Source organism: Hirundo rustica, chromosome 4, assembly GCF_015227805.2.
Source record: "Hirundo rustica isolate bHirRus1 chromosome 4, bHirRus1.pri.v3, whole genome shotgun sequence".
NCBI lineage: Eukaryota > Metazoa > Chordata > Aves > Passeriformes > Hirundinidae > Hirundo > Hirundo rustica.
The window spans coordinates 53,236,943-53,255,931 of record NC_053453.1 but is presented as its reverse complement, the minus strand read 5'-3'; the positions used below and the strand labels follow the sequence as shown (position 1 = coordinate 53,255,931).

The 18,989-nt window shown below is 38.7% G+C and overlaps 1 protein-coding gene across 2 annotated transcripts; it reads right to left on the bottom strand.

Moving 5' to 3' along the window:
• Positions 1 to 1,915: 1,915 nt before the first annotated feature.
• On the bottom strand, positions 1,916 to 16,665 carry DMC1 (DNA meiotic recombinase 1). 2 transcript variants are annotated; one of them, XM_040062313.2, is made up of 14 exons: positions 13,782 to 13,812; positions 12,057 to 12,144; positions 11,378 to 11,422; positions 8,986 to 9,132; positions 8,604 to 8,686; positions 7,946 to 7,998; positions 7,015 to 7,056; positions 5,768 to 5,840; positions 4,974 to 5,065; positions 4,393 to 4,466; positions 4,176 to 4,290; positions 3,272 to 3,332; positions 2,636 to 2,752; positions 1,916 to 2,174 (listed from the first exon to the last, which is right to left on the bottom strand). In XM_040062313.2, exons 2-14 carry the CDS (start codon positions 12,114 to 12,116, stop codon positions 2,105 to 2,107), a joined length of 1,032 nt encoding a protein of 343 aa, XP_039918247.1. In that variant the 5' UTR covers positions 12,117 to 12,144; positions 13,782 to 13,812; the 3' UTR covers positions 1,916 to 2,104. The 2 variants fall into 2 exon arrangements, with proteins under 2 accessions (XP_039918247.1, XP_039918246.1); XM_040062312.1 differs by lacking the exons at positions 2,636 to 2,752; positions 11,378 to 11,422 and adding an exon at positions 16,638 to 16,665 and having other exon boundaries at positions 13,782 to 13,882.
• Positions 16,666 to 18,989: the final 2,324 nt, after the last annotated feature.

Below are 18,989 nucleotides of genomic sequence, written 5' to 3'. Positions count from 1 at the left end.
ATTAGCTGGGGGATCTTGGCGTGGCGCTGGGGCAGGATCGGAGTGACAGCGGCCATGATGATGTTTGCTGTCGCCTTAGCGCGCAGGCCAGGAGAGAATTCCCCAGATGAGCCAGAGACTCCTCGCTGAAAGACAGAATAGTCCACGAGGTGATTACGGCACAGACCATAAATCCTTGTGTGCTGGGTGAGTGTGTCCTGGCACAAGGAGCCGTGTCCCATGGTGGGGTTACACAGGCCCGGCCCACACAGTGTTACCGCTGTCAGCAGTGATTTCTGGGCTGTCAGGTTATCAAAAACTGGTTATATGGGAAGAAGGGGAAAACGAGTCCCCTTTACTTTCAGACCCTAGAACAGCGCACAAGTTGCCATTTTAGTTTACGTGCTATATATATATATATATATATGTATGCATTACCTGTGACAGAAGGCAGAAAGCAATCTGAGTGCTAAAAATAGTGGAAGAAACCTAGGTCTTTTTAAGTGGGTGGCAGGGAGTCAAGTGACACTGCATGCTCTCACTGACACTGGGTATTCGGCCACTAGATACAAATAGTGGCCTACTGTGGGAAAGCCAGGCACATGCAAAGGACGGACATTGCATTAAATGCCAATAGCTGATCCATTCCTGGCTCTCTCAGATCAGCCAGCCTCATAGCCTTCAGCTCTCTAGCCTTTTCTCCACTGTGAAAAATAGTGCTTTACCTCAGGAACAATGTCAACTACCTGTTAAAAACCACGTAAGGAAGGCAAGCCCTCTAGGTCTGTCACAAGCAAAAGCCTGGCTAAAAATGTCAGGTTTCTCTCCCATGAATTTCTGGTCATTGCTGCTGTTTTACTTGATGTTATCTTACATGCATTTGGTAATTTAAAGAAAAAAATTCTTTTACCAGTGAGGGCAAGTTCTTTGACCAGAAACCAAAATTAGACTCATTGTAATTACCAGAGGACAAAGTAAGACTTCCCTGTTGTATCCACGTGTGTATGTGTATGTATTGTTTAATTTATTTTAAAACAAGCAATTCAATGAGCATTGGAGATATTGCAAAAGGAATTGTTATTTTGGCCCCCAATGCCCTGTTTCCCTCTTTATTCCCGGCTTCTTTTGCCCCCTGTGACCTACATCTCTGGCTAGTTTAGAGCAGTGGCTGTGCTGGCTGGCTCCCTCAGCAAGCTGAATTCTAATTGCCTTTTCCTTGGTGAAAGTGCTGGTGGCAGCTTCTCTCTTCTATCTAGCCACTGGCTTTGTTTATACTTTTTAATAGTAGCAATATTTAATATTACTTAATAGTAATCTTTAATATTCTTACTTATACTAGAAGAATGGTAAGTCAATTATATCAAGTTTGTTTTTTTAGAGAACTAGAAAAAAGGTTTTAAGGTGTTGAGTTGTGCCCAGATTATTTTTCTCATGAAAGATCAATGAGATTTTTGAGAGGAGAGTTTAATTCAAAGCACCCAAACTAGTTAAACTTCTGTTCTAATTAACAGTCTTTATTTTTAACTTTAATAAAGAACAGATTTAAAACATTCTGTCCAAAAAGTAAAAAATGCTAAATAAAAACATAAACATTTTCTAGTCAAGATAAAAATGTTTAAAAATGTATTCTTAAAACTACTTGTTCCTCTACAGTACATGAAAATCTGTCATGTTCTTCAGCTGTTGTTCCTCCCACTGCCTTTTCCATCTATATATGTCAATTTCATAACTGAGTTTATTCCAGTTTTGTTGCATTTTGCACTGTTAAATTCTATCACTTAGACACTCTCTTTGAAATAAATTAAGAAAGAGTATATTCACTCCCACGTGAAACAACAAGTTTGATTTTCACAAAACATAGGAAAAGGATTCTAAGAACAATTCACAATCTAATTGCTTAAATCTCTGTGTGCTAAAAGTTCAATTGAAAAACAAAAATCCTAAATGAACCAAATTTTATTTCAGTAAAACTGAACTGTACAAAGTTCATCCCAGTGTTCTCCCAAAATACCTTAAAAAGCTCCCAAAAGCTACAAATGTCACCAGGTAGTTGTCGACGTTTCACAAATCTTCATCCAAACTATCCAGCTGGTTTTTAGCTGTATGATTTACATCATTTTTTTACCTATTCTTTGGCATCCCCGATCCCTCCGGTGGTTATTGCAAATGTGGCTTCGTTTTCAGGCATCTCAGGGCTGAGAGCAAAAGAAACAAGAAACTTGTGGGTTTCTCCATGTAAAATGCAGTTGTGAAATAATCTCCAATATGTTGTGGGGGTGTGGCAGCCTGTAATACACCAGTGCCTTTAAACCTATGTGCAAACTGTAGAATGTGCTCAATATCATCAGGATCAGAAAATAGGAAATTATTGTGTCAGGAAAATTTAGGAATTTAACATATCCAGAATTTTCCTGCCAAGGGACCACCAGTCCTACTAAAGTGTTTGATGGTCTTCATTAAGAGCTGATCTTAATCCAGTAGGATTTATGATGAAACATTATGTTATTTAATGTATGCAATGTCCAAAACAACTTGAATTAATTGTTGAATCTGTTAATTAGTTAGTCCTTTCAGATTTTCTCCCAATGTACCATCCAGAAAGTTTCAATACCTTGAACTTTGTTACCTTCCCTCCTGTGAGGGAAAGGTGGTTTACCTGTCGTAGATCTTTGCAATACGCAATTCCCCTCTCCCTTTCCTCAAACTGATCCTGGTAGTTGAAGCATGAGCAAGGATGTGGCCCCCGATGGGCTTTTTTGGGTCTGCCTGAAAGCTGAATTAGCAAGAAAATTGTGGTAATTCTCTGCAAATACTGTGATTAACTGTCAGACTGAGCCCTATTGAACTCAGTAATGAATAATCAATAGGGAAATACATTAGAAATCTGACTTTAGCACACTTGTCTCAAGATGATATGTTCAATGCTGGCAATCATTTTCCTGTCACTAAATTCAAGAGACTCAAGAGATACACACCATAAATATCACATATCACATAAGCTGCTCTGAAGTAAAATGTGGTGCCTTTTCAATACTTTCTATAGCTCATTTTATTTGTTTACATCACACCACCATACCAGGCAGTAGATAAACGTAAAAAATCTCATTCCAAAAACTGTGAGAAACTTCCAGGTGTCATTTACTCAAGATTCCTGATACCACAAGGAACAATGACCAATCTGATCTTTCATTTCAGGGCCTCTTGCTCCTTACAATCTCAGTTCTCATTTCTGTTAAATACGTAATACAAAATACAGGATATTTTTTTAAAAGAGTGACAAAAAATGTCCTACGTCATAGTTGCGCCTGGGTCAGCAGTCATCTGGTTGGTCACAAACACGGCCACGTTATATTCTGCAAGAGAAAACATTGCAAAGAAGGTAGAATGCATCCAGTTAGAATTCCAAAATATTCTCTCATCCATGGTAAAAGCAAGGTTTCTGCTGAAGCACTTCAAATTTCAAATGAATGAGAAGAAAATGTTCTTTATGACTGATGGCTGCAGTTAATCAGGACACAGCCTAGATTTGCTCCTGCATGGCTTCAGCTATAATGTGCCAAAAATGAGCACTTTTCAGAATTCCAGTGAACAAGTCTTTCTCAGTTTCCATCTATTTTAGGTTGGCTCCCTGCCTTCAGTTCCTTCTCCTTCCCTTTCTCTGTTTGCCTTTTTTTTTTTTTTTTTTTTTAACTTCACGAGAAAAGCATTTATTCATTCCTCATCAACATTTCTGAGACATTCCAAAGAGAAGGAACTCTATTCATCTTGTCATCATCCCTCAATGCATTGCAAAGTACTGAGAAAGAGGCAAGAGGCATGGCTTTTTTACTTCTCTATGCCTTCATCCTCTTTTCTCTGTCTTTCTTTTGTATTTAGACTGTTGAAATTTGGGGAAGACAATTACTCTTATTGAATATTTATCCAGATCTACAACCTATTTTCTTATTTAGGGCTTGACAGTATTTCTAGAAAAACTCTAAATGTTGTAAAGTCCAGAAGTTTTCTCAATCTGTCATCTTGAAATAATATATTATCAGTTTGATCTTCTTGGTAACTGACAGAGGTTTAAAGTGAGGAAAGATCCCTGGGTAGTGCCTGACTGATAATACACTTGGACTACTATGTGGTTGTGCTACTAAGAGCTACTGGAAGAAACTCCAGCCCGTGTTTTCCAAATCTTGCAATGTTTCCCATACCTTCTGATATTTTTTGGAGCCTTGACAACATCTGAGCTAGTTTCTGTTGTCGTTCGGCCAACTCTCCGCGACCACTGAAATCCACACGGAAAAGTGCCATTATGGAGTCAATGATCTGCATTGTAATCATGCTAGATAAGTAAATATAGTGAAAGAAAACAGGAACACTTATTCTGAAAACAGTAAGCATACAGAAAAAGAAAAAAAAGTCTTGTACCAATAACTTGAAGATACCAGCTTCCTCATGGAATTTGGCTGCTACGTAGTCAAGCAATTCCATCTGATGTTCACCTAGTGGGAAGCAGTTGCCAAAAGGAATTAGGACCAGAAAGAACTCTGAAGGAACAAAAGCCTGAACTTTAAAATTCCACTCTAAATGTCTGCACTGCTTATATTTTCATTGCCAGCCGTTTTAAATCCAGTGCCCAGTAACAATCTACTTTGCAGGTTTCAGTTTCCTCTCACCCATCTCAAAAAACTTCTTTGTTAAAATCTTCACTCTGCATGAAGACAACTTTTTGTTACAGTGTTAAGAACTGAAAAGCAATAGATACAGTTTAATTTAATGCCGAATTAAATGACACACAGAAAATGTTTTAATCGTATTACTTATGTTTATATTGCACTCTTAAAGAAGTCCTATTTCAAAATTTCTTGAAGTTGTAAAGCGGTATCTTGTGACACAGAGTGTGTTGAGCTGTTAATAAACTGAGAAGTGTTAATAAACTGAGAGCTATTAAAATGTGTACCTGAGAGAAAAAGACCTAGCTATCATGTCAGTTGCAATAATGGTCTTACTGGTATATGCACGTGCATACAGCACATTGTCAAGTACTGCCTCGTGGTCAACATTGAAGCGATCAGCAATGTCACGCAGGCGGTCTGGTCGGCTGGCGTTAGTCAGAGTTAAGGATTTCTCCTTGTGCAAACTATGCTCTGAAAATAACAAAACTCCATTCCAAAATGGTACTATGGGGGGGGGAAAAAAGAAGAATATTTAATTTAGTCCTAGAGAAGACTGACTTTTTGTCTTCAGGCTGTCCCACGTACCCTAAAGATAGTTTAGGGCTCATGATGATAATTGTTTTGTATTTAGGGTTTGAGGCAGGGGGGTTGACATACAGATATCTGTGCTCTAGGAACTTAGCTGTGAGCAAAACCTGTTTAGACACAGTCTACTGCAAATGTGAAGTGTTAAAAATAGCATTTAGTACTTAGATAAATTTATCTTGAATAGAAAAGCTGCTATAACCTGTAGGAGGTCTGCTAGATCTCAAAAAACCAAACCCGCCCAAAACCAACCAACCAACCAACCAAACCTCAAACTAAACAAACAACCCTCAACAAACAAACAAATTAAAAAAAAAAAAAAATCCAATTCCTAAGAAATTTTTCCAGGTTGGATTACACCAAATGACAGAAGAAAAACTCACTTCCTTGTGGGCTGCTGCACACTGTGCTCTCCAGGATTTCTGTGCCAATCATAATGTTTTATATGTATGAAGCTATCGGGAGCCTTCTACTTCCTTATAACGAAATAAACTAACTTTCCAGTTCATCACACCTGTAGCTTTTGACTGTCAAAAAGATACAAAGTGTTTTCTGTATCAATGAAGATAATCTTTCCACCAGTGTAGCCATTTGGTCCAGGGAGCTGAGCTGTCACTACAGAGGATCATAGAAGATTAAAATTAAAAAGCAGGAAAAAATATTTTCTTTATCTGTTATTATTTTTTAAATAAAATACAACTGTTTATCCATATCAGAAAGAACTGTTGGTTTAAATCAATATGAAAATCAGGAGTATCTTGTCTTACTGCCATCTTGAGAATAAGCTCAAGCCACTATTCTCAGTTGCAGATGAGATTTAATTAATAGTGTCAAAATTGTTTTACTCAGTACCATCACTAAATCTGTATATTTTAGGGTTGTTACTATTAGTAAGTTCTTACACACAAAGCCTCTTCTTAATCCTCTACCCAAATAAATTCTATTGGTTTAGTAGGTGCTTTTTCCAGCTGTAATTCCTATGATCAAAAATTCTTTGGATATTAATTTTTCCTAATGCAAATAGTTGCTGATTGTGGGTTTAGTCTCTTTGGAGTTAATAACCTAAAATACTCAATCCAGTTGTAATCATTCATGCAAAAAGGTATGACTGCTGACCATTACACTGTACTAAACCAGAAGAGGCCCTATTTTTCCAGAACATGCCGTATTTCACTTTACAATATAGGGGGTTCATTTAAGAGAATTTGCCTACCCAGTGTCTGGTAATTCCAGCAGCATAAATGGTTATATAAGTTATTGTTTACTACTTTTTACACACTGAGAGATATCTCTGGGAAACCAGAGGCCTGCTGTTTTTGGCACTGCCCAAATATGGTGACTGCCAAAGTCTGTTTATCCAGTCACTGACAGCCAGTAGTACCCTTTCAGTGCCCTTTCAGAATGTCATATTCAGCAAAACCTCTTGAAACCAGGACAGTCAAAGAGTTGCTGAGAAAGAAATTTTGCCTCTGCCCATTTCTGAGCAGTGCCCCATCTACACGTTAACCATATTTGTGCTCTTCTTTTCCAGATAGTGTGTTTCACTGGTTTATCTAAGACAGACTAATATCTTTACTCTCCTTATGGCAAAACTTTCATGGCTGTGAGAAGTATTAAAAAGTAAGAGTTCTCTACTCAAACACAGTTTATAGAAGTAAAAGTCTGTTTCACTGTATTTGTAGAAATAAAAGATTCTGACTTGTTTCTCTCTGTGTTTAATTCTGATTCAGTTGTAAACAATGGATTCACTGAGAAGAAACATCACTCTCTTTTAAGGTATTATACCCACCACAAAGAGTGTGAGATAGCTGGGTTTTGCCTGTCCGGAACTCTGTCAAATAAACAAACAAATAACTCTGTTAAATAAAGAACAAAAAGAGTCATGGTTTCTTTTTCCAAGTTTGACAGATTCAGGAATTACTGCCATTAGAAACACTTATTTACAAAATTCACCTCAATCTCTACCTTTTAAAGTCATTTAACCTCAGTTTCTAAATCATAATCTATGCAGGAGAAATGTGTTACATGAAAAGCAAAGTCTGAAATACTTTAATTTGATTGTGCTTGACTGCTGAAGTCATTCTCTTGTGTATAGAAGTTAAAACCACATGGCACCCATGGAAAAGTGATAACAGGGGGAAGAAATGGTTGATTTCATTAACCTAGCCCTAGTATCATTTCCAGTAAAATGATCAAGGAGAAGCTTATGAGTTTATTAATCTCATTCTACCAAATCACATTAGTCTCCAGTTTATCTTTTATAAAGGGAAGAGTACTGTGTTTTATGAATTCTTATTGCTGAAGTGTCAAGCACCAAGTAATAAGGTGTACTGTAATAGTAGCTTAATTGTAATTTCAAAATCTTACATAAAATGCAATGTACCTTAAGTGTGAATAACTAAAATACCTTTTGTGGCAATTTTGTTACTGGAAAGGAATATACTGCATCAGGGAGAACTTTGGCATGTTAGTAATACTCTTAATAATGCTATGTTGTACTGAATCAGCATACCCAGTAATGATTACTCTGCTCAAACTGTCTGCAAGCAAATGAAGAGGAAAAATGGGAAAACATTAAGAAAAGTGGATTATTTCTTCTTGCACTCATGCAGATACTGATCTTTGTAAGTACAGTGTGGTAAATTTGATAGAAGTAATCCAAATCTAAATCAAGTTGCAATTCTTTGTTTGATAATGCTCATTTAATGTGGTTCTCTCACCTCCAAAGGCCTCAGTGATTGCCATGCTTTCAATCCCACCACCCAGAAGTTTACTGCAGAAAGGGAGTTATGATATAGTTAAACTCAAAAAATCACAAGAGGAAAGTAAAAAAGAGACATTTTTACTACTTTAAGGAAAGTAATTTCTGCCCTAAAGCCCCTCACCTGATTCATTAAGTGCATGGCACTAAATGATTATTGATTCATAAAGAATTAACTCTGTTTATACCTCCCTTTTTGTGTGCAATAGAAAGATCTATAGAAATGATTACTGGAAAGAAAGGAAGGGAAATAATACTTGAAAATAATGTTTGAAAATAACATTCCATAAAAATATCTCAGGGGATGACTTGAAGACTTGTAATTTTGACCTGAAACCTGCAGATTATTTTGATAGGTGAAAAATGTACACTTTAGGGATTTCTGGATGCCAACTATTTATTTACAGTGACTGTACGAAGTCCAGTTTCCCCTCAGAGAAGAAGTTGGTTTTGGTGCTTATGGATGTAGGCTTCTTTAAGCCAGCACTAACTCCAAATGCAAGGGGATCTATGTGTCCTAGCTGAGTTTTTATTCCCTTATATTTCTGTGTCTCACTAAAGACAAGATGATTATTGGGAACATTTGGATGAAGGAAGGATATAAGAGATAAGCTTACTCAAATTCCTGGCTGCCAGTGGAAATATGAAACACCATCTTCCGTTTTTCACTGTACTCAAAGGCGGTGAGGAAGCCTGGTTCCTAGGGAAGACCAAAGAGAACACAAGAGATTTATTTTAGCTTTCACCTGAAGTTAAAAGTGCAATATTCCACATAAATATCTTTTCCCCCAGCCTCATTCCCATGGGTTGGGTATAAAAAGCACCACAGCATTTATCTGGTTGTTGTGGAGTATAAAGTATTATGCCTTAAGAGTAACAGGCAGAATAATTTTCAAAATTATTTTGATGATGCAGTGGGAAATCTGCTAAGAGAAATGTTGCACAGCATTTTGGAGAGGCTAGTGTAAGTTCAAACTCTTAGGAAAGTGACTGGCTTACTACAAGCTTGTTTGCAGCTTCTTTAATTTTGTCCACTTTGGCCTCTGAGAGCCCCTTGACATTGCACAGTGCCCGTCTTGTGGTCATCTGGATTCCTTTGATTGTGCAAATCCCAACTGCCTTCAGCTTTTTAATATCTGCTACATTCTGCAAAGAAATTTCCCTTCTGTGAGTACTCAGGACAGTTAACAACTAGAAGGTGAAGTAAACCTGTGTAAAATATTTTAAGTTTACATTCATATGCATGTATTTTCACCAATAAAGAAAGAGATTTACAGTAAACTCTTCATTATGTAGGTTTGTGATGCCAACAGAACAATATTTTGAGTAACATTGGTGTGAGAAATCATGGTGCAGAGAGCAGCTCCTGGTGGTTTTCAGAGAAAGGTGTCTGGGTATTTACTTCTCCCCTTTCAATGTCAGTTTTTCTAGATCAAAGCTGATAGTAAAGAAACAGTAGAGAATTCTTTCAGATAGTGTGGACCTAGGACACCCTATAACACTCAGTCTGTCCTTGGTCCCTTAGCACAGATAATCTGTAAACCAGATAATCTGGTGGTGGATAGCTGGGAGCTGATTCACTAGGATCAATGGAAGCTGAGTCTAACTGCTGTGCTGTTTTTGCATGTCCAGTTTAAAACACATGTATCCTGCATGTCCTGACTGACACTTTGGGCTGGAGTGAGATACTAGTTTTTCATAAATTGGGAACAGCACAGATTCAGACAGCACCCTACGGACATATTTTGCCTTCCTCACCTCATTTTATGATTCTGGCATCACTGGAAATGTAAAAGCAAGAACAGATTACTCACAAGAAAACATACTATGTGAAAGGTGTGGGATAATACATCAATTTACCATTTCTGGCCAAATGGTTTTTCTTTGAAAAAAACTATGAACTAGACATACCATCTATCTATCTAGAGTATGTGGGTACGCAGAGCATAAGAAGGGAGGGAGGTTGTGTCATTTGGAAGCTAGTTTATTGCTAGTTTATTTACTAGTTTACTAGTTTATTTACTAGTTTGTTTGGAAGCTTATTTCTCATCCTGTGATATGTGTGTGACACTCAGCAGAGGCTGAGGGGTAGCTGCACCTTAAATACTACCAAACACTTTTGATCACTGAACCACAGTCTCAGTTGTTCTAATCTGATTCTCTTTCTGGGCACACTGGCAGATCCAGTAAATGTTTTTCTCTCTACTCCTTGGAAAAAAAATTCTAAATGCACAAAAGTTATTTCTTCAGGTAAATGAATTTAACAGATTAGGGTCTTCATATGTTTGCACAAAGCTTTTAGCTGAGAACAAAACTTCCTCTGAAGTGTGGGAATAACCCCTTGGAAGAAAGAAAAAAATAGTGGAAAGGAGCAGAAAACCTTTACAACCCCCAGAAGTCATTATTATTTGTTTTCAAGCTCTTTCATACATTTGTATTGTTCTGTGAATGCCATGCCTTGTTTCACACTGGCAGGGTAGTACAGCTTCTTTCCAGCTCAGGTCACCCTCTTTGATCAACTTGTTAAATTTTTAAAGCAACAATTTGTTTATTTTTCCTATGTTACCCCATGGTTTGAGCTCCCAGCCATGTGATCCTTCTTCAGAACGCTCTTTAGACCTGCCAATGAACTGCCAATAAAAAAAGTTTGTCAACAAGTTCACTGCTGACACGGTCAGCCTAGTAGCTAAAGCACTGACTAATGATGAGTCATTGTGGCATAACCTCCCCATCGTTATCTGTCTGTAGTCACTTTCATTAGAGTTAAATCTCACATTACTTCAGGCAAACCCAAATTTTTATTCTGCTTCTGTAACTCTGAATATAACAGGATTCCAACTCATGAGCCAGCCTCCTAGATAAACATGCAATAATTGTAGTTCAAATAAATAGGTGATGTTTATGTGATGATAGTAATGATTGGAATTCACATTTGATGAAGAAAACTAAAACTAACTTATTCTCTAGCTACTAATATTTCCTCACTCCTACTCTACCCCCTGCACCAGCATGCTGAAAATAGCATAGTAACAATTGTCACAGTGTAATTTCACAGGCACCAAAAATGCAGGAGTAATTACAAAGATTGGCAGGAACAGGAAATAATCTATCACACAGTTTTCAAATAAATTAGCAAGCAGTTGGTTTTTCAAGAGTGCTAGGTGCTAAATACTTTGAGTATCTTGACACTATTTAGGATTCTGATGTGAATGAGATTTTCTAAAAATCTGTCTTATCACCAAAGACAAAATTTGTCTCCACTGACAGAGTTAGAACTTACTGCACGTAGAAATTTCAGTTATTTGCATCAATGTGTATGCAATTTTGGAAATAACCTTACAGTAGCTTTTGAGGGACAATTCTGTATGATCAAGGGATTGCTAATACTTACAATTCCATGCTTCTGCAGTAGGTCAATATCCTGAAAAAAGGATTCCTAAACAAAATAGAAAAAAAAAAAAAAAAAAAAAAAAAAAAAAAAAAGTTGCTTTTTCTTGTTATTACATCTATCTCGCTAGGTCACTGTTTCAGATTTGTGAACATTTACTGATTTTTCACAAATAATACATAATTTGTTGGACAACTGAAATAAACAAAGCCTATAGTGAGCCAAAAAGGCCTACACATTTCCTATCATCACCATAAAGTGTATCTTCACAGGCAATTAATCCTCTGCTGTACTAATAAAACTTGTGTTATCATCATAATCTGCTGCTTTTCTGCCATAGTTTCTCACACTTCTCATGCCGATGATCATTCCTGGGAAGCAGAAAATTAACTGATAGTCCCCTTGCATTTAATACAGAAGTGTAAAATATGATGAAATAATGATAATCCCATTAAAATCTGTGCACAGCTTTTTAAAGATTAATGAAGGTAACTTGAAGAGCCAGGCTGTACAGGGACTAGGGGAATGAAATTTTCTTGGCAGTAGACTGGACCAAAATTTTAAATGCATTGAACTCCCTAAAACAGTTTTTGGGGACCTCCTGTCCCTCTATGGGTTTCATAACTATGAAGATACCTTCAAACGTTTGCTGCACATAGTTTTCAGTCAATCACAAATTTACCTCATCATCCTGGTATCCTGGTTCTTCTTGAACTACTTGATCTTCCATGGTCTTCATCATGAAAGAGCATGCAATAAAGTATTGATCACTAGTGGGAAATGCAAAGACATCATGGGGAGGCCATAAATGAGTAAACATCTGTAAAAGGACTTTTAAGAAGTTCTTGAACTATAGAAATATGTCAGTATGACATCATATATGGATTTAAATTTGAATTCTGCTTCCAACTCTTCATTATCTGACCTACCAGGCCAAAAGGAGAAAATCTATTGCTTTACAGTCAGATGAACCAATTTGGCTAGAAAAGGCTTCATAGGTACTAGGAAAAGAGATCTCATTCCCTTGTGAGAATCTTGGGTCAGAGATGAGTTTTGGAGGTGGGAACATTTAAAATTATTTATCACTAGTGGAATTTATTCTGGTAAGAATGCTAAAGGCACTCTGTGTTTTTACAACAAAAGTCAGCATAGTTTCAGACAGAATGGGTAATGGAAAGGTGATGCAACAGCTCAGCTCATCTTTATGTGACAGAAAACCCAGGAAACAGTGCTGAGAAGGCTACAGCTCCTTAGTGATATATCTTGAGAGCAGATTAGTAAAGCTGTATTTGTTTTGAAGATCTTGCTGAGGTTTAAAATGACCAGAAATGCTGAAGACGTGCAGATAATGGCTGTAAGGCCCATACTTGCATGGAAAGAAGAAGGGTAATAAAAATCTGTAACTTTCATTATGCAAACTCATATACAGACAGCTCATTTAATATTTTTTCATGGTTAACTTGCCATGTCTGTACTCCACCACAGCTTCACTGGCTTTTCTATGTGATTTCCTATAAGCAAGGCCTAGAACTGGAATAGGCACTTAGTGATAGCATAGTTAAATAAGCAAAGTGCGACCTCCTTAAATCTTATGAATGCAAGACTAGGGAATACAAAGTAGTTAATTAGAAATATGATCTTAAAATCAAACTACTCTATCATTTTTTGGTTTTGTAAATGGGTTAAGTTGCTTCTGTTTAAATTGTGAGCTTACCTTTGGTGTTCTAGCTGTGGATGATCAAAAGTTTTGTAGATCACCACATCAAAATGTGTGCATACATTTACTTGCTCTTTTGTAAACAAAATCCACAAACTATAAGATGGGCTATGTCTATCAGCGGTTGAGATAGTTTAGGCTAAATATCTGCAAAAAGCCTTTTTTCAGCTTCTAAAGGATACTAATTTGCTTGCAAGAATCTCGTGTATATAGAGACTGGGAAAGAAAGGACCAGAATATCAGAATTTCAGAATTATCTTATTCTATTAGTATTTAATGGAAATATTAATATAAAATCAGTTGTTTCTGATAGTGTCATGATATATTTAATTTCTGTTTCAAAACCCTGACAATTATGGAGTGACAAATCACACCTTCACATAATTACAGCAGAACATTAATTAAGATTGAAAAATCTAGGAGATTTGAAAAATCCCCTAGCTTCAAATACCAAAGGAATAAAAACGAGTAATGCAAGAGGCACTAAAACTATATTACAATCTCCTTCATTAAAAACATCCTCACAAAATGCACATAATCCTGCACTTCAACCACCGCTGAGCAGGTTATGGGATTGTTCTCCTACTCCCCATCCTTAGGCAATTGGCATCTCACAGCAGAAAAACGAGGCAGACCCAGACCTGTGCCTTCCCGCAGGCTATAAGGGAAAATGGGGAAATTATACCTCACCCTATTAAAAGGTTTAGGTACAAAAAAAATCCTCCTGCTCAGCGGAGCGTTGTCCTGCTGCGGGTGTGTTGGCACACCTGAAGGATTCCAGTCACCACTGCCTGCAGTAAAGCAGATAAAAGGGTGAAAGTCTGAGACAATAGAGCAAATCGATGAAAAACCAACTATCTTGTGCCACCTCGAGTACCCAAGGGTGAGCAAGACCTGGATACCGCGGTGTCCTTCCAGCCTGCGGGTGTGACAGGGACCCGCTCCCTCCAATTCCCCCTGGGCTTGGGTTGGCAGAAAATGGCAGCAGAGCTCGGCTGCCTTGGTTGGGGACTGGGGGCGATCCGACCTGCGGGATCCTCGGCGGGACCTCACATCTGTTGACTCAGAGGAAAATAACTGATTAATCGTCATCAACACGCAGATTTATTTGGCTTTTCTTTGCCAGCTGCCTCCTCATGAGAAGTACATTTCCGTTCCCAAGAGGCGAGGAACCGCTGAATCTCCCTCGCCCCGCGGAGCACCGTAATTCCCCATCAAAATTTAGAATAGTAATTAAATCCCCAGCTGATGCCCAGGCAGCTCCGCGGCAGAGGGTGGGTGCAGTACCCGGGGCGAAGGTTCCGAGCTCGCCAGGGCCGCCCGCCTTCCTCCTCCTGAGGGCACGGCCCCGCCGCCTTCCCGCCGGCGGCACGGGGGGGGGCCGGGGCGGGCGCCGTGAGGGCGAGCGCGGGCTGCCGGCGGGGCCGGGCACTGCGCCTGCCCTCACCCCCGCTCCGCGCCCAAAGACGTCTCCATCGCCGTCTTCAATCACTGCATCGTCCGTGCTTTATCATCTATTGTACTCGCAGACTCCCAGAAATATCTCATTGCCCTTACTCGACAGCTGGAAAAGGCAGCCTGAGTTAAAACCGCGTTGGTTTGGAAGGCGGTTAGTCCAACGCAGCTCTGCCTTTTGTTTTTCCAGGGTGCCACTCACGTATCTTCCTCAACAAGGCACACACGGCATTTTCGGATTGGATGGCCAAAGCCTGTCAGAGAGCTGGAAGAGAAGTGACTTGCCTGGAGTCACAGGACAAGAAAATGAGGCTGAGTCACACACATGACTTAATCTGCCATTTTAAAAGGATGGAAAAGGTGCTTTTTAGAATATGAACACTTCTACAAGACATCTGCAGTCTTCTTGGAGACAGTATTTGGAAAGCAATCGCCCGTTTTAGTTCGCCTCTGATAGCACAGTTGGTACGGGACTGTGTGTCAAGGAGACATTACATCTCCTGCGAGCGGGAACAGTTCCTGGCTGCCCCTTGTGTGGGCTTGAAATGGCAGAAGGGATTGGAGCAGCATCTTAGCCTGTTTCAAGGGGCTTGTGAAAACTTCCCCACTCTCTGCCCGTGGGAGGTTAGTGGCACCTTTTCCAAGCCGTTTCTTAGCCAAGTCAGGAAACCAAGCAACAAAACCCATGGCCCTGTGCCATCATCAGCACACCACAGGAGTGCTTGAAGGGTCCCCATTCAAAACATCAGGCAATTTCTATAAGTACTGAAAGTCCAAGCCTGGGAGCTCAAGGCATTGTCTATATAGAGGAAGTGACTGGCACAGCTTTTGAAATCTGCATTATTCTGCAAGAACTATTCCAAAAGAACACTTAGGCAGACAGCCCTTTAAAGGTGAATTCCTTCACAAAGTATGCTTTTATTCCAGAACGGTATGCACATGAGAGAGTGACCCTTCTGGTGCTGCTGAGCAGCTCTGCAGCAGATAATACCTCACTCTGTAAACAACCTTCCCTTCACTATCCTTTTAGTTTGTAAAATGCTTCTCCGAAAGGTCAATGAATGCACAGAAACTTAAGACCATTTTCCCACTCCAAAGAGCTGCTTTGGGCAATAAATTACATTCTACAACTTCAAAATATTGTGTGATCATTAATGGCTCATTCAGGTTCGAGCTTGTATTGTACCATAACCCCAGAGAGTCCATCCTGTTAGACATTGGTCCAAGTGAGTAGAGGCATCCCTCAGTCTTCTCCTTCCATTCTATTGGTTTTGCTGCTGATCAATGCATCTCCGTCCATCTCATAGCAGAGTCAGATGTTCTTTTGGATGGGGAGGCTGTGAATTTTCTTTTATTTTTTGAGAAAGAACTAAGCAATTTCAGTGCTTGCCTATCCTTGCCATTACCCTTGTTGTCTACCCTTCACTATGCCATGCAATTTTATCAGTAAAAAATATGCAACATTTGAGCTAACTTCTACTTTTAAAAGTTCAGGTAAATGAGACTCTAATTCTTGCACGGGTTTTTTTTCTACTTCAAAAGAGAGAAAAAATGCCAGCATAAGCAGTTCTAAAAAAATGCCCAAATATGATGGATTATGTGATAGTCTGTGCATCTTGCTCTTACCTGCTTATGACCTTTGGGGCTGAAACATGCAGCCCTGGAATATGGTATTGCCATTCTCAGTAATTTGCCATAAGCTTTGTACTGAATGTGCAAGGCCTCAGGACTGAGATCTGTCAGGTTTGCTTTGTTTGAACTTTTCTCGACCCTTCTGTATCTTTTCCTTGGTTGGCTGTGTCAGCAGTTTCCATAATTAACCAGGTCTATGGCTAATTTGTTTTACTTCTGTTTATCTGCGTATGGTACAACCGTGATTTTATATAAATAAAAGTAATAAACAGTTATTCTGTGTAGAAAAAGGGACTTATGACTAGCACAACGGTGCAGTGCAGAGAAATGCAGGCCTGGAGCAATAGCAGAAGCCTCAGGAAGTGGAGACATGAGATTCACTAAGGAATAGAGGAGTATAAAGGTAAGAGGCAAGCCACGGGCTTGGCACAGTTGGCCTGATGGCTGTGAACAACTCACCAGTGATCAGTCAAAGAAGAGTTGACCTGGAGCTGAATTTAGAGGTAACAAAGAGAAAAAATATTAATTAAAAAAAAAAAAAAAACCAACAAAAAAAAGGGGTAGCATTCATAATAGGCACTAGGCTCTACATACCATAAAATCAGATGTAGTGTGGTGCTGGCCAGGTGTAGGTGCAGCAATGTTGCAGCCCTTCCAGGATCACATTGCCATGCCTTTTCCAGCCCCAGCGTTCCTGGAGCTGTAGGCTCTTTGACTCTCTCAGCCTTAAACCTAATCTTTACCTTACCCCTACCCCATACCCTTTGAGAACATGGCTAACCTATGCTATAAAAATATATATTTTTAAAATATATATATATTAAAGCACCTTTTTAATTTTTAACATTTCTTTCTGCTGGAGCAACTGGTGCTGGGACCTTTTACAGTTTATCAGTCTCTACACACAAAAAAAATGAATCTCTATTTTAATCTCTATTGAAAAAAACTGAAATGCAGTTGATAAAATATATTACTCTGAATCATGAAATGTATACTTTGGGAAGTGCAAGTCTTTTTTTAAACTGTGAGAGCTTTCTAAACAGCTGTTGCAAATTCAAAAATAACTGCTCCTGACTAACTCCACATACACAGATTTTTGTTCTGGAATAAATGTACCTTGTTCTGCTTCAGCTTAATATTGACTTTATGATAAACAGAAGTAAAAGACTAATTATAAAATAAGAATGCTCATATATGTAGCTAAGTGGGAGTAGTAAGTGCAATTGCATATATCTTTCTTTATTCAAATTACCTCCAAGATCAGATAAAAGCAGGATGAAAAAAGCAATAATAAAATTTATTTTCTATTAAACTCTTATCAGTCTTCAGATTTGGTGGCAATGCCTCTGACAAACTTGCTTTGAATCAAAGCTCAGTCACAGCCCTGGTTTAAGTCCATGGGTGAATATCTTCGTTTCACTAAGTAAAGCAGAAAAAATGACTGAACAATCCTCTGCTCACAGATTAAATGGGAAGCCATTCCCCAAGGGAATGAAGTACATCACACGGCCAGTCCCTGGCACCAGGGGCCTGATCAGAGTACAAAGCATGGCCAGGCTCCTACTACTGCCCTAACTAATGCCCCATGTTCCAGGTCTCAGAGTGAGCCTGAGCTTAGCTTTAACCCAGCAAGGCATTATGATTTGCTTTTCTTCTATTTTTATTCCCTCTGGTGTTTATCTGAACAGTAAAAAAGGAAAGATGGAATCAGGCAGCTGGGAGATGAGGGAGAGAGACAGGGAAAGACTGCCTCAGCATGGTGTTGGATCAGTTTTGCTCTTTGGTGGACTGTCACTGTTCCTGTAGACAGGAATTCTAAGGGACTGAATGCAAATATAGGGGGTAGGATTTGTCTGACAGCAGCTGAACACATTGGTGCCTAATAAAAAATGAGAGAGAAGAAACAAGGATTTGTTGCAGGAAGCTGAGTCAGAAAACTTGGTTTAACCGCAATAACTCATGAGAGTTAAAACAAGAAAATATTTTAATGCTGTAGAACATAGGACTCTGTGTATTCTTCACAAAGAGATTCTGACTCCTAATGCAAACAAAGTTGGAAATACTGCAAATACTGTCTTAACTGTCATGGCCAAAAGAGTCAATGCTTCTTTAACTTATTCACACACTAGCACTGAAAATCAGTCTGAAAAAGACATGAAGCAAAGCAGCTTTATGCACCAAACACAGGACAGCAGAGTTTTCAGTGTTTCAGCTGAAAAAAGCATAATTCATTGAATGTCTTTTTCTCCTCTTTTATGACATTCCAGCTCAAAGAAGCTGAGTGCTTCTATTGTCAAATAGAGTGAGTAATGACTTTGAGTACACTGCTCTGTTTTGTACTCAGGACAACATTTTCATTAACATGATTCAGAAAGAAGAATGTATTTAAAGTGCAGCTGATAGAAAATTTTAAATTGCTAGGTCATGGCAGATTTCACCGGTCACATCAAAAGACGATGCCTTACAGGAAAAAAAATAAATAAATTCACATTTGGAAGAAAATCAGCGCTGGTATTTGAGACATTTCTTCATTTTAAAATATCCACCAAATTTTGAAGAGCCTCTGCTTGAAAAACTTATAAATTTAACAGTCTTTCCACATTCCTTATCAGTTTGGAAAAGTTCAGGTTTTCTAGCTTAGCCTCTCAGTTGGTATCAGCTTTCCTTTTAATCCAGCCATGCCACAGAACTGAACGTGCTCTCCCTTTGGCCAATTTTCTACTCTTGGCTTTGCCTGCTGCTTCCAATTGAGATTGTATGTAAGCCACAAATAAAAATCCCAATATTGCTCCATTTGTATTCTGTATGTTT

Excerpts from the sequence above, each read along its gene's own strand:
- DMC1 (XM_040062313.2), bottom strand. The coding sequence starts at position 12,116 with ATGATGAAGACCATGGAAGATCAAGTAGTTCAAGAAGAACCAGGATAC. Across the intron at positions 9,133-11,377 it reads TACTGCAGAAGCATGGAATT|AATGTAGCAGATATTAAAAA; the intron begins GTAAGTATTAGC and ends ATTTCTTTGCAG. Across the intron at positions 8,687-8,985 it reads AAGCTGCAAACAAGCTTGTA|GAACCAGGCTTCCTCACCGC; the intron begins GTAAGCCAGTCA and ends GGTCTTCCCTAG.